This window comes from Brienomyrus brachyistius, chromosome 24, assembly GCF_023856365.1.
Source record: "Brienomyrus brachyistius isolate T26 chromosome 24, BBRACH_0.4, whole genome shotgun sequence".
NCBI classification, from domain to species: Eukaryota; Metazoa; Chordata; class Actinopteri; order Osteoglossiformes; family Mormyridae; genus Brienomyrus; species Brienomyrus brachyistius.
Genome location: NC_064556.1, coordinates 6,420,613 through 6,435,582, shown reverse-complemented (window position 1 = coordinate 6,435,582; position 14,970 = coordinate 6,420,613). Strand labels below are relative to the sequence as shown.

The 14,970-nt window shown below is 43.9% G+C and overlaps 2 protein-coding genes and 1 long non-coding RNA gene across 16 annotated transcripts in view; all 3 read left to right on the top strand.

Annotated features, from left to right (window-relative positions):
• The window catches only part of LOC125720116 (uncharacterized), a 49,361-nt gene extending 40,613 nt beyond the window's left edge, over positions 1–8,748 (top strand). For 3 of the 12 annotated variants that reach the window (XM_048995234.1, XM_048995233.1, XM_048995232.1), the window contains exons 4-9: positions 2,293–2,631; positions 2,795–2,872; positions 3,030–3,091; positions 7,471–7,564; positions 7,837–7,873; positions 8,286–8,744. In XM_048995234.1, the coding sequence (XP_048851191.1) occupies positions 2,293–2,631; positions 2,795–2,872; positions 3,030–3,091; positions 7,471–7,564; positions 7,837–7,873; positions 8,286–8,415 (740 nt within the window). In that variant the 3' untranslated portion in view covers positions 8,416–8,744. Of the gene's footprint in view, positions 1–2,292; positions 2,632–2,794; positions 2,873–3,029; positions 3,092–6,400; positions 6,740–6,902; positions 6,981–7,137; positions 7,200–7,470; positions 7,565–7,836; positions 7,874–8,285 lie in introns of all 12 variants that reach the window. The other 9 variants (XM_048995229.1, XM_048995228.1, XM_048995235.1 and 6 more) reach the window with 9 other exon arrangements.
• Positions 3,369–5,108, top strand: LOC125720130 (uncharacterized). Its single transcript, XR_007385357.1, has 3 exons — positions 3,369–3,447; positions 3,711–3,747; positions 4,026–5,108. It is a non-coding gene; the product is annotated as an uncharacterized LOC125720130 (long non-coding RNA).
• A 208-nt stretch (positions 8,749–8,956) lies between the features above and the next one.
• timd4 (T cell immunoglobulin and mucin domain containing 4) lies at positions 8,957–14,367 on the top strand. Of its 3 annotated transcripts, none has more exons than XM_048995252.1 (7): positions 8,967–9,202; positions 9,771–10,109; positions 10,957–11,022; positions 12,914–12,990; positions 13,095–13,206; positions 13,387–13,420; positions 13,532–14,367. In XM_048995252.1, the coding sequence occupies exons 1-7, from the start codon at positions 9,145–9,147 to the stop codon at positions 13,614–13,616; spliced, it is 771 nt and encodes a 256-aa protein (XP_048851209.1). In that variant the 5' UTR covers positions 8,967–9,144; the 3' UTR covers positions 13,617–14,367. The 3 variants fall into 3 exon arrangements, 2 of the variants coding, with proteins under 2 accessions (XP_048851209.1, XP_048851208.1); XM_048995251.1 differs by having other exon boundaries at positions 9,768–10,109; XR_007385355.1 differs by lacking the exons at positions 12,914–12,990; positions 13,095–13,206; positions 13,387–13,420 and having other exon boundaries at positions 8,957–9,202; positions 9,768–10,109; positions 10,957–11,677; positions 14,166–14,367.
• Positions 14,368–14,970: the final 603 nt, after the last annotated feature.

Below are 14,970 nucleotides of genomic sequence, written 5' to 3'. Positions count from 1 at the left end.
TTCTACTGAATCCACTGAGAGGCCACATTGGGTTACAGCAGAGGGATGGACGAGTAGAAGATACATGAAGAAAGGGACCCTGGCGACTGTGAATCCTGCCTGTAATGGCTGCTAAACGCAGCCTGATGTCTGTATCTGTGCCTTCATGCTACATGCTGCAGTTCATAAGTTTCATTTTACTGAATCCACTGAGAGACGTAATGGTGAGACACTATATACACAGCAAAGGTATTTAGTGAATAATTGCTCCCTACTTGGTTACATTCTGACACTTTAGCTTTATTTAGGATTCTGTTACAATGTAGAAAAGATGGTTGACTTTTATTTCCTTTTATGCACTCATCTGATATATATTATGGAGGTATTCTTTGTTACAAATCAGGCGAAAGCAGTTGTACTGAAATGTGAATCAATGCTTTTCATTTTCCGTTTGTCGTATACATCCATGTGTGTGACGTAAGGTGGAATAATGGCGTTACGGAAGTGCGAAAAGTGAAACGCAAGCGGCATTTGTCTAATCAAGGAAAACGCATCCGATGTACTCCATGATAATGGCTCTCTGTAACCTCGTCTGTCCTTCTTAACATTCGTATTTATTTTTTACTTAACATTTTTGTCCGAAGAGGCATAATAAAAGTAAGAGAAATAGTACATGATAAACATAAAACTGTCGGCGGTTTTACAGGCGGTCTGTCCCCGGGCGTGGTAGACGCTGCCATCTAGCGGCAGAGTTGTGCATTGACGTTCTGCCCAGGTAATTATGCCTCATGAGCTTTACGTGTGAAGACGGGGAAAACGTCCTGTATGTATGAATATGTATAAATATGTTTGGCTGCAGTATGTACGTACACAAACTGGTGTATATATTGCTTATTTATTTTAAACATTTTGTTTGCATGCTGGATGTATAATTGACAGGAGTATGAATGGTGAGCAGATCCTTCTTGTAACACAAATGTTCGTGCGCATTTCCCTTTATATCATAACATGACAATAAAGAATCTCAAATCTTGAAGGTCATCCGCAGCCTCATCTGAACTAAAGTTTCGATCTGAATGAACGGTTGGGGGTCCCCGTGACTCAACCCCCCCCCCTCCCCCATAGAGTATGCACTGCCTCTGAGCTCCTAGTATGGACTACATTCGCTGTCACACATTTTCATCAGACCTATTGTTCGGTACACACACACAACTTCACTTTAATACACATGTTATACTGTGCTTAAAACATATACACAGTGTTTAGGAAGGTATACTATTACTTATACATGCGCTCTGTGTATCGTCTATATCTATGCACAGTCTCAGCAGTGACCAAGTCCGCCGTCCACTGCATGTTTTACTTGTATTACTGTAATTGTACCTATCTTGTACCTTGAATCACATCGTGTAGAAATCAGCGTTTATATGAGCTTTTGATAGCGACTCAAACTCAGGAAAATCACTTTCAGTCCACGCAAAAAGCTCAGTCACTGGGCTCTTAAAAAACGTCGCCAGAAGGTATTAAAAGTGGCTAAATGCTAATTTGCTGAAACTCTGGGTCATACTGTTATTATTGGCTGGGCTGCCCCCCCCCCTCACCAGCTGTGGTTATGCAGCATTTCCTTACGGTGTCTTTTCTGTTCATCAGTTTGTGTGCTTTTTTTTCTTTTTGGTTGGGGGGTGGTGGTGCCAAAGAACGTTAGTTTCCTCGTCTGTTCATTCGGTTCATTCTGCTACAAGCGCTTGTATATCAGCTCGAACGGTCCTGAACACAGAAATGAAAACTGAAAAATGCAGAAGTATGAGAATCTCCTCTCTGGAAGGCGGCAGACCCCGATAAAAGAAGCCATGGATGTTTCAGAGCGTTGAGAGCCTCTCACTGTGCGCACTGGACACAGTCCGTGTGTCTCTGTTACACAATGACAGCGCGTGGCCCCTGTATGCCGACATTATTGTTAATTCTGATTCACATTATGCCAGGTAAGTGCTCATTAGAATCATCAGCTTCACAGTTTCTATAATATTTTACTGTAAGTTGATTATTTAGAGCAATAAATAATTCATGTTTAAGAAATCTCATTGGATGATAAAAAGCTTACTTTAAGCTTAAAAAAGGCATAAGATTTAGTTGAAAATATTGTACCATAACATCAATCTAAGATAACCATTTGACTGGGAAAGGTTTTGTTTAAGTTTCAGATTCAATGACATTTTTCTTTTGCTATGTTTAGCATTAAACCTGCAGATTAATCATGACGTTTCCCCTTCAGTTTATCAGTCTTTGCCATTTCTGTGCTGTTTTCCCTCCCAGTTGCTGAGAGCTCAGAGATGATCACCGGATTTGTTGGGTATAACGTGACCCTGCCGTGCTCCTACGATGCAAAGAAATCCGGGCAACATGATATGTGCTGGAGGAGAGGTGAAATACCTCTTACTGGCGGCTGTGGCAATGAAATCATCGCGACAGATGGATTTAATGTGACATGGAGAAAATCACACAGGTATCAGTTAATCGGTGACCTGAATCAGGGTGACGTATCTCTGACCATCATCGATGCTGAGATGGGAGATTCTGGGATATACGGCTGTCTTGTGCGAATACCAGGATGGTTTAATGATCAGAAAACCCAAGTTACCTTGACTATACAGAGTAAGTACAACAGACCCTTTTATACTTCTGAAGTAAATATCGTAGTTCTCTCTCTTTCTGTGCGCGTGTCCAAATGTGCATCCTGCGATGTTGACTGTGGTTTTCTTCTTCCTTTTACATGGTCACTTGCGACATCATACTGTATGTCACACATGCTTTGTAGCAGATATTCGCAAATCTACTGTGACACCCACCATTGCAGCCAGTTCAACGACACAGACTGCGATCAGTGTTACTTCGGGTAAAGCTGTTTACTCCATTATGATGCATTTTTTAAAATAAATCTTAAAAATTTTACAGTCCTTATATTATTCAGTTTAACGTTTCAGTGTGCTTTCATTTCTTTAACTCATTATTCTGAATTTGATCGTTATGTTTTCCTCTTGTTGCACATTTAGGTTACTATGGTAATTATTCTACAGGAAGTTCCGCTGCAAACACTCCTCAAGGCAGCGCTCATGTGAGTGGGACTGTGTTTCTGCTCAGAAATACTGCAGTTCTGTAACACAAACCAGATACTAATGATGGAGGATATAGGAGGTCATAGCAGAGGTTTATGTGGAAGCCCCTCAGATTCCACTGACATAATCCGATGGCCGTCTATGCCAGGGGTCAGATCTGACCCCCGACAGGGAGTCTCTGTGCTATTCTGTTATTTCACTGGGATTGTGCCGATGTACAGGTCTGTGTCTGCAGTCTGTAGGAATGAAAAAGCTGTTTTGTCTTGGCAGGTGGACAGATCCTTCCTCATCAGGGCATCAGTGCTCCTGCTGCTGCTGTTGCTGGTCCTGGTGACAGGTCACCGGTTATATAAACGTAAGCTGGTCTGTTGAAGCATGCAGACCAATAAGAGGAGTAATGGTATCAGCGATAATGTTGCATGCGGTCGTGGAGGTGTTGCTCTGCTGTACATATGATCAGAAGGTTGTTGGTTCAGATCCCAGGGATTACACCATCGGCCCCTGAGCAAGGCCCTTAACACTGATATGCCCCAGGCCTGACCCTGCTTTCTCAATTCTACGTTGCATCTGCTAAATTAAATATAACTCATTTAATAAAATTGCTTTTTTTTTTTAAAGGAAAACAGAAGAGAGAAACGAGGACAGTGGCTGCAGTGTAAGTACCGTACTGAGCTGCTGTATATAATGACTGTCGGGAAAGAAGCTGCTCAGTTAGTGAGTGGAGCTGCTGACCTCAGGTCTATATAGTGGCTCAGTGACTAAAGTCGACACCTTGACATTCGAGCACCATGCCAGATGTTCCCTCACCAATCCAAACTATTTACGATGGGTGTGTGACCCCTGTAGTCATTAGTGAGAGCCCCCCCCCCACCTAATAAATAACCATATAAAAAGTAAGCTGGTATCAATTCACTGCTGGGTCTTTTCTTCCAGGGAACATCAGACAGAAGTCTCGGTGCATTATGGGAACTTGGGCGCCCACATTGGGTTACAGCAGTGGGATGGACGAGTAGAAGATACATGAAGAAAGGGACCCTGGCGACTGTGAATCCTGCCTGTAATGCCTGCTAAACGCAGCCTGATGTCTGTATCTGTGCCTTCATGCTACATGCTGCAGTTCATAAGTTTCATTTTACTGAATCCACTGAGAGACGTAATGGTGAGACACTATATACACAGCAAAGGTATTTAGTGAATAATTGCTCCCTACTTGGTTACATTCTGACACTTTAGCTTTATGTAGGATTCTGTTACAGTGTAGAAAAGATGGTTGACTTTTTTTCCCTTTTATGGACTCATCTGATATATATTATGGAAGTATTCTTTATTACAAAAAAGGCGAAAGCAGTTGTACTGAAATGTGAATCAATGCTTTTCATTTTCCGTTTGTCGTATACATCCATGTGTGTGACGTAAGGTGGAATAATGGCGTTACGGAAGTGCGAAAAGTGAAACGCAAGCGGCATTTGTCTAATCAAGGAAAACGCATCCGATGTACTCCATGATAATGGCTCTCTGTAACCTCGTCTGTCCTTCTTAACATTCGTATTCATTTTTTAGTTAACATTTTTGTCCGAAGAGGCATAATAAAAGTAAGACAAAGAGTACATGACAAACATAAAACTGTCAGAGTCAAGTAGGCACAAGTGTGGCTCAGCTGCGCTTCCAATGAATGCCGAGATACAGGCGGTCTGTCCCCGGGCGTGGTAGACGCTGCCATCTAGCGGCAGAGTTGTGCATTGACGTTCTGCCCAGGTAATTATGCCTCATGAGCTTTCCGTGTGAAGACGGGGAAAACGTCCTGTATGTATGAATATGTATAAGTATGTTTGGCTGCAGTATGTACGTACACAAACTGGTGTATATATTGCTTATTTATTTTAAACATTTTGTTTGCATGCTGGATGTATGATTGACAGGAGTATGAATGGTGAGCAGATCATTGTTGTAACACAAATGTTTGTGCGCATTTCCCTTTATATCATAACATGACAATAAAGAATCTCAAATCTTAAAGGTCATCGGCAGCCTCATCTGAGCTAAAGTTTCGATCTGAATGAACGGTTGGGGGTCCCCGTGACTCAACCCCCCCCCCCCCTCCCCCATAGAGTATGCACTGCCTCTGAGCTCCTAGCATGGACTCCATTCGCTGCCACACATTTTCATCAGACCTATTGTTCGGTACACACACACAACTTCACTTTAATACACATGTTATACTGTGCTTAAAACATATACACAGTGTATAGGAAGGTATACTATTACTTATACATGCGCTCTGTGTATCGTCTATATCTATGCACAGTCTCAGCAGTGACCAAGTCCGCCGTCCACTGCATGTTTTACTTGTATTCCTGTAATTGTACCTATCTTGTACCTTGAATCACATCGTGTAGAAATCAGCGTTTATATGAGCTTTTGATAGCGAATCAAACTCAGGAAAATCACTTTCAGTCCACGCAAAAAGCTCAGTCACTGGGCTCTTAAAAAACGTCGCCAGAAGGTATTAAAAGTGGCTAAATACTAATTTGCTGAAACTTCGGGTCATACTGTTATTATTGGCTGGGCTGCCCCCCCCCCCTCACCAGCTGTGGTTAGGCAGCATTTCCTTACGGTTTCTTTTCTGTTCATCAGTTTGTGTGCTTTTTTTTTTTTTTTGGTTGGGGGGGGGGTGGTGGTGCCAAAGAACGTTAGTTTCCTCGTCTGTTCATTCGGCAGTATAATTAACTGCTACAAGCGCTTGTATATCAGCTTGAGCGGTCCTGAATACGGAAATGAAAACTGAAAAATGCAGAAGTATGAGAATCTCCTCTCTGGAAGGCGGCAGACCCCGATAAAAGAAGCCATGGATGTTTCAGAGCGTTAAGAGCCTCTCACTGTGCGCACTGGACACAGTCCGTGTGTCTCTGTTACACAATGACAGCGCGTGGCCCCTGTATGCCGGCATTATTGTTAATTCTGATTCACGTTATGTCAGGTAAGTGCTCATTAGAATCATCAGCTTCACAGTTTCTATAATATTTTACTGTAAGTTGATTATTTAGAGCAATAAATAATTCATGTTTAAGAAATCTCATTGGATGATAAAAAGCTTACTTTAAGCTTAAAAAAGGCATAAGATTTAGTTGAAAATATTGTACCATAACATCAATCTAAGATAACCATTTGACTGGGAAAGGTTTTGTTTAAGTTTCAGATTCAATGACATTTTTCTTTTGCTATGTTTAGCATTAAACCTGCAGATTAATCATGACGTTTCCCCTTCAGTTTATCAGTCTTTGCCATTTCTGTGCTGTTTTCCCTCCCAGTTGCTGAGAGCTCAGAGATGATCACCGGATTTGTTGGGTATAACGTGACCCTGCCGTGCTCCTACGATGCAAAGAAATCCGGGCAACATGATATGTGCTGGAGGAGAGGTGAAATACCTCTTACTGGCGGCTGTGGCAATGAAATCATCGCGACAGATGGATTTAATGTGACATGGAGAAAATCACACAGGTATCAGTTAATCGGTGACCTGAATCAGGGTGACGTATCTCTGACCATCATCGATGCTGAGGTGGGAGATTCTGGGATATACGGCTGTCGTGTGCAAATATCAGGATGGTTTAATGATCAGAAAACTCAAGTTACCTTGACTATTCAGAGTAAGTACAACAGACCCTTTTATACTTCTGAAGTAAATATCGTAGTTCTCTCTCTTTCTGTGCGCATGTCCAAATGTGCGTCCTGTGATGTTGACTGTGGTTTTCTTCTTCCTTTTACATGGTCACTTGCGACATCATACTGTATGTCACACATGCTTTGTAGCAGATATTCGCAAATCCACTGTAACACCCACCATTGCAGCCAGTTCAACGACACAGACTGCGATCAGTGTTACTTCGGGTAAAGCTGTTTACTCCATTATGATGCATTTTTTTAAATAAATCTTAAATATTTTACAGTCCTTATATTATTCAGTTTAACGTTTCAGTGTGCTTTCATTTCTTTAACTCATTATTCTGAATTTGATCGTTATGTTTTCCTCTTCTTGCACCTATAGGTTACTATGGTAATTATTCTACAGGGAGTTCCGCTGCAAACACTCCTCAAGGCAGCGCTCATGTGAGTGGGACTGTGTTTCTGCTCAGAAATACTGCAGCTCTGTATCACAAACCAGATACTAATGATGGAGGATATAGGAGGTCATAGCAGAGGTTTATGTGGAAGCCCCTCAGATTCCACTGACATAATCCGTTGGCCGTCTATGCCAGGGGTCAGATCTGACCCCCGACAGGGAGTCTCTGTGCTATTCTGTTATTTCACTGGGATTGTGCTGATGTACAGGTCTGTGTCTGCAGTCTACAGGAATGAAAAAGCTGTTTCGTCTTTGCAGGCAGACAGATCCTTCCTCATCATTGTACCTGTAGCAGTGATCCTGCTGTTGCTGCTGCTGCTGGTCCTGGTGACAGGTCTCTGGTTACATAAACGTAAGCTGGTCAATTGAAGCCTGTAGAGCAGGGATGGGGAACCCTGATCCTGGAGAGCCGGAATCCAGCAGGTTTTCTATCCTACCTGGTCTCTGATGAACCACATCTGACCTCAGGCAGACAGTAACTCATCAGGTAGGATGGGAAACCTGCTGTATACCGGCTCTCCAGGATCAGAGTTGCCTATCCCACTGTAGACGAACATGAAGAGTAAGGCTACAAGGAATATAATGTATTCCATGTAATTTATCTGCATTCATTCATTTTTAAAGGAAAACAGCAGAGAGAAGCGAGATCTGCGCCTGAAGTGTAAGTACCGTACTGAGCTGCTGTATATAATAACTGTTGGGGAAGAAGCTGCTCAGTTAGTGAGTGGAGCTGCTGACCTCAGGTCTGTATGGTGGCTCAGTGACTAAGGTTGGTCGCTTGACATTTGAGGTCCATGCCAGATGTTTCCTCACGCAAGCGAAACTATGCATGGGGTGTGTGTGTGTGTGTGTGTGTGTGTGTGTGTGTGTGTGTGTGTGTGTGTATATATCAGTTGTCATTAGCTAGCTGTATGCAGTACTGACCAATTTTTTAAAATTTGTATAATGTTCCCCTGAATTTTAAATATGTGTTTTTGAAATTATGTATGTACTGTTCACTGGAAAGAGTGAATAATCATGTAAATGGGAAGCTGGTCTCAGTTTACCTTTCGGTCTCTGGTCTTCGTCTCCAGGGAACATCAGGCACATACCTCAGTGCATTATGGGAACGTGGGTGCCCACATTGGGTTCCACACCAGAGAGATGGCCACAGAGAACATATATGAAGAAAGGGATTTTGGCGACTACGAATCCTGCCCTTAATGCCTCTTAAACTAAACCTGCCATCTCTACTTATGCCGCATCTCTACAGTGGGTGGAAATGTATCAATAGTTGGTGGAAAAGTTGGCTGATTTTTATTTTTCTTTTCTGATATCTTTCAGAAACGCTGTATATTTTATAAAAATAAATTTTCAATATTCAAGAAGAGTCCAGAACTTTTTTCATTGTGTGGAACAGCAACACAGAACATCATCTCCCAAGCAGCGTCAGCATCATACAAGAATTAATTATACATAAATGTAAATTAATGCTTTTCCATTACTTGCCTGTTGTATGCATCCATATAACTGAAGAATGTGGCTATTAAAGTGTTAAAATGAAGACTAAAATGCATGTGACACATGTTTATGTGTTTTGACGACTTTGGCTATAACGTTAAATAAAGTGAGCACTATTTCCAACATGAAAACACTGAGGTCCACATTGGCCACCATGACAGTTATTTGTTCCGTTAAGATGTGCTGAGTGTCCCTCCTTTGCTCGGAGAGGAGCCTCTTTCTGCGTAAACGCAGGAAAACACGTCGGCTTCACTCCTTAACAATGGCTCTATCTGTTTCCGTCAGTGCTAACAAAGTCACACTAACAGACCCTGGAGAACAGTCCCCCATTCAGGCCCGGTCCACCGGGGTGGGCGTTAGCCTCGGCCCGCCCACGCAGCACCCTGGCACTGCTCAGGGCTCCTGGTGGCCCAGCTGCACCTCTTCACAGGCATGGCCGTCAGGAAGGGCACGCTTAAGCTGCACTGGATCCTCGTGTTCAGCACTGCGGGTAAGGAGACCTCAACTCGCCGCTAACCGCTAACTGGCTAAGCTGAGTAAAAGCTAATGCTTTAGCGGCATCGCATTTGTCGTTACTGAGCCGGCTGTCACAGTCGCTAACGCTAACGCTACCGTCGCAGGAAATCTCTCCTTTTCTCTGCTTGCCGCTAATGGTGTCACAGCTCTCATGGCATTTCCTGTTTCTCAATTTGTACAATAATCAGCTAACCACAGAAGACTATTATCAAATGATCATGCATTCTAACCCTTCTGGCTTCACGTATGTTGTCGCCATGGTCCTGCGGCTGCTGTAGACCAGATGAACGTGGTGGGCTGGTGTCGGTGATCGCGTGTCCAGGGTTTCCGGCCTCATACCCTGCGTTTCCTGGATCAGGCTGCCGGGCTCCCTGTCCCGGATACGTGCTTATGGGATGTTGATAGATACCCTTCTAGCATTTACGTAGTTTTTCTATTTCATTTGATCGAGGGTCTAGTCAGGCCCCTTTGAAAAGCGTATGTCAGAAAGCCAACTAAAAGAAGTGATGAACGCAGACCTACATTGACATTCTTATCAGCAGTTGGCTGGTGCTCTGCTTCGACATACGAGGCCGTGGAGGGGGGGTCGGTCGTCCTGCCCTGCCGATACTCCGTGAAACAGCACGGACTGAGCCACCTGTGCTGGGGTCGAAGCTGTGGCACGTTCTGGTGCCATGACATCCTCCTGCAGGCTGACGGCGAAGGCATCATCTCCAAGGTCTCCGAGAAGTACCGCTTCACCGGCGACGTGCTGGCCGGACACGTGGACCTGATCATCCCGAGGGTGAAGGCCCCAGACGGTGGGCCGTACTGCTGCCGGGTGGACATCGACGGGTACTTCAACGACAAGAAGATCTCCCACATATTAACGATTGTAAAAGGCAAGAGGAACTTCTATTTTCCGTTTCAGTCCCTACAAATATATTAGAATTATATTTATATTATATTACCCTTCATACACTGTCAACCTATGTAGATATTCTCCTGCCTTCTAGTGCCTCAGGATCCTGGGGTAACACTTTACTTGATACTTTATACTTTACAGATACTAAGTAATAACTCAGTTACTACTGAAGTACAAAGCATCAACGAATCATGGACAAATATAGTCGCTATATGAGATAAAAGATGCATCACGATTCATTAATGATGAACAAACATGAGATCAATATTTCACTTGTGTTACTCGTGACTTGTTCCTTCAGTGATTCACAAAGGTTTACATATTTACTAGATATAGTAACAAATATAGTAAGTGCTTGAGATAAAACATGCATCACAATTTATTAATGATCAATTAACGCGACATCAGTATGTAACTGAGACTTCTTTGTGGTTAGTTAATATAGAGGTAATACCATAGTATATTATCTGTGTCCCGTCAAGTAAAGTGTTACTGATCCAGAATGAGCAGCTATGGAAGATTGATGGATATAATTTATTCTATATTAGAATGCAGTGATTATTTTATCCGGTAGGACTTGAAAGATATTGCGCCGGAGTGCATTCAAATCAGTAGAATTCCAAACAATCGTATACCAGCAGTGGAGATGCTGTTGTTATAAAGGAGCCTTGTGTTAATAACTGAAGCAGGTATTTCATTTGACCAGCTCAAAGATAAAAAAAATGGTAGATTTACGTTCCTGTTTAAAAACCCAACTGAGGTTTCAGTAGGAACTTCCCCCAAACACTGGCACAAGGTTATCGCCTGTTTTTTTTTTTTTTTAGCTCCAGTAGCAATGACATCGTCACTGGCTCCAGTGACACACGTCACAAAGCCGTATACTACAACATGTGAGTATGAAATGATGCCACTGCAGACCTTGGTTACATGTCAGTTGTATAAAACGTCTGTGTTGCAGTGTTCCAAGTTTCAAATTTTCGTCGTCACATACGCAATAGAGGCCAGCCTTGCCTTTTTGAACAGTCACTTAGTGTATCCTCTAAGCAGCTAAAGCAGGCGGGACCAACCAATCCCATGTTTTGGTCCCGCCTCCTCTAGTTGCTTGGTCCCACCTCCTTTGCAATCTGATTGGTTATCTTTCTGAACCAATCATTTTTTGTTTTGCCCTCAGAACATTTTTGTGTAAAACTCCCAAAAGCTGGAGTAGCAGAGCAGAATGTGGCTGCACAGGGAGTAGAGCTGGGGGGGGTGGGGTCACAATCCAAGGGAGTGTTGATGGTGATGCTTGACCTGGGGTTTGTCCATCACAAAGTTCGTGACCCAGTTGCATTGGGTGGCTGTTCAGCCTCAAGTCTGTGAGCTTGCCAATGTACTAGGAACTGCATGTAGTTGCCTTTGCCGTCATCCAAGTGGCTAGATTTGTTTGGTGGAGTTTGGGCCAGGTGGGTACTGCCCCTAGTGTCCTGAGTCGAAATTGCAATTAATTGGCCAGACCTGCATTGCACATGTCCAGTGTTGGTACCCCGTAGGTAGAGAAAATAACAGGTTATGTACGCATCAGATATGTGCATTAGCACATAAGGTAAGCAAGATGCAGGTTTTTTTTCTGGTGGGTCAAGTGTGATGTGCAGTGTGGAGGGGATGTGATCTCTGAGCAGTCCCACAAAGCTTTGCATTAGTGCAACTGGGTGATCGTCACTTGGAGATGAGGGGAGGGGTTTGGGATGGAGATGATGGTCTTATTGAAGCATATTGCTACTTTGGCTGTGATGAGTTGAATATGGTCAACAGCAGCAGAGCTAGCTGGTCAGCGCAGGCTTTCAGGGGGATGTTGTACCATCATACCATCTTCCTGCTGTCAAATCTCTCGAGCGCCTGTGTCATTTAATCTTCTGAGAATGTGGTGGTCAGTGTATGCGGTTCGCCGATCTGCTGATTAGCAAAAATTTTGTTTGCTTCAAAGCCTTCATAGGAGTTCACTTCGGCCACTAACGCCGCGGTGCCGCTAACTGTGGCGTAGGGGCACCCTTGGAAGTCCGCGACTGACCAAAGAGTCCGCCACGTGTGTTTCCGATCAGATTGGTCAAACTGGCTTTCTACCGTCTCCGTATAAAACCAGTCCAGATTGATCTTCCTGAGGGTCGTCCTGGACAAGTTTGAGAGCGAGTTGTGCGCAGAGACGGGGCGCGGAGGAAGGCTGCTGTTTATCAACTTCATCGGCCTTTTTTTCTTTCGTTTTTGTTTCTCTGTAATTGTGGTTTTTTTATTATTCTGCTGAAATGCGCTGCGTTTCTCTCACTGGAAATTCAACGTGATCATCGCTCTGCCGTGGCCCATTATAGACGAAGGCCAAACATGCAGCGGAAGGACCTGCAAGCCTTTCAGTGCAGTTTAGTTAAATGCCAATTTCTACAGACGCCCACATGCTGACCACAGAACTCGCATTTCGGTAAGAAACCGCGCCATTTCCGACCAGGCCACACACAGTTAATCACTCTCATCGACTCTCAAGGGCTGCCTCATCTGAGCTAAAGTTTCGATTTGAATCAACGGACCGTGCCCCTGTGACACGATTCTCCCCCATCCATCACACCCCTCAGAGCTCTGCAGAAGCCACCAGCATGACGCGGCGGAGAGGGGGGGGGGAGATTTACGGGATCTGTAGAGGTGCTCGATGACGCCGGTGCTCACCAAGGTCCCATTTAAGGATGTCGGGACACCGACTTCCGGTTGTGTTATAATAACGTCTATGAGTGTCTATCTGATACATTTTCTCCACAGATGGGTGGATGAGAACTAAGCCGTGGCCTTCAGAGACTGTGCAACGCAAATCCAGTCCACCCAAACCTCGGGTTATAGTAAGCTTGTCTTTATCTGGAAAACACCTGAGATGACCCTACCGACGTTGGCCCCTCTCACTCCTCTGCTCGTCCCTTTCTCCTCCTTTGTCGTGTATCTCCAGGAGGAGAAACCTCTCCCCAGCCCCTCCCTACGGATCAACGTCCCTGTGCTCTCTTTTTCTCTCAGCGTGCTCCTGGTACTCCTTGGATTTCTGGCCCTGATGGGATTAAAACGTAAGTGGACCGCTGTCAGTTAACCCAACCGGTCCCGGGAGAAGTTGGCGAGGTCATCGCAATCTCAGCCTCTGCGAGGTCATTGGCCTCGACATCATCATCTTCGTCCTGCTCATGCTTAGGAATCTAGGGAAAACATCTCTTTAGAAATATTACTTAATATTTGTGTTATTATCACAGGTGAGATACAAAAAAGAAAATCGAAAACAGAAAGGTAAGCAATGACCCATTTCAAAGATTAGTGTTACAGTGAGTGTGTGTGTGTTTGTGTGTGTATAGTGTGTGTGTGTGTCTACTCAGCCCATATGACTGTCCACATCTATAGCCAGACAGCTGTGGAACCTCCTCACATCATCCACGAGATCCAGACCAGAAAACCTCTAGAAGAGAACATCTACACCCTGGACTGATTTACCTTTGAATCCAGTGAGCACTGCGGTGATCTCAAACAGCCAGTGCGATGACAAAGGACACTGTCCGGTAACCGAGGCACCACCTATGTGTCGTACCGTCATAGGAAGCACTTAAATATCGTTTTGTGGAACTAGGTTTGGCCATGAGCTGAAGAAACTGCTGGATCCTTGCAGTAACGATGTTCAAAAGTATATTGTAAGGGAGTCTTGCCAGTGTGTTAACAACGTGTGTGAAACTATAAGCGTCTAACAGTGAGGTGTTGCTGATGTTTCTCTATCATGTAACAAATTAATCCTAATTCCAACTGAACGAGTGAAGGTGAAGTATCATTCTTGGCCGCAGTGCTTCACTACTTCATGATCTCAGTAATGAACCAGCCCTTAAAAACGCTTCCCAAGTGCAAGCTTATGCATTTCAGTTCCCTTGTTCAATTAAGGAACTAAGGGGGTGAAATTTTCTCAGATTTAATTTGCAAGATCTACACCAGCTAGTATTGAGAAGAGATCTCCCCCCCCAGGAGAAATGATATCCGTTCTGTCCCACAGGAAACCCAGCTGCACGCAGTGCTCTTCCCTGGCTTTGCTGAATATGTATAGCCCTCCAAAGAGTGGTTAAGGACAGGTGTTTTTAACCAGAACGTTGCTGGTTCATGTCCCAGATGGCACTGCACAATGTGCTTTAACCCGAAAGCCTTCACTACAAAATCCTGCTGAAAGTGTTCAATAAAAACCAAGGCCATCGTTGTCATCTCTTGGACGTCGTACGTGTCGTGTTGCATAATCCGAAGCAGTGTTTCCTGTATTCTGCTTACCAGTGCTTAGTGTTTACTAGGATATAAATGAAGAAACCGATATATTCTGATAGAAGCAAAGAATGTTGTTCTTTTTCCTGTCCCTGTGGATTTCGCTGGCTTTTTCTGGACAGTCGCGTCAGTTGCATTTATGTCCTTTCAAAGGCAGGCGGACTTCATCCCAGGCCTGTACTGCTGAACTGCGAGTACTGTGTCACTTTCACTCTGTACGCTAGTGCCCCTTATACCGAGTTACACAATTTCACTGTGATTTCAACATGCTTCAGGCTGCCGGTGAGTCTGCTTTTTCCCGCTGGTAATATCCTACAACGGTTTCGACTGGGATGAGTCTCTCTTGGCAAACTGATCCATTGAGCTGTATAATATATTTAACTAAACACATTTTCTGCTATTATTCCTCCATGGTTTTACTCCCTTTCACTTACGGTTTTACATGTAAACAAGCGCTATTATATCTAATTTAGACCATGGACGTGTGTTGGTTAGAACTGATTCAGTCCGGAAAATCATACGCAATATTGCTTCAGTAGGTCTACCTA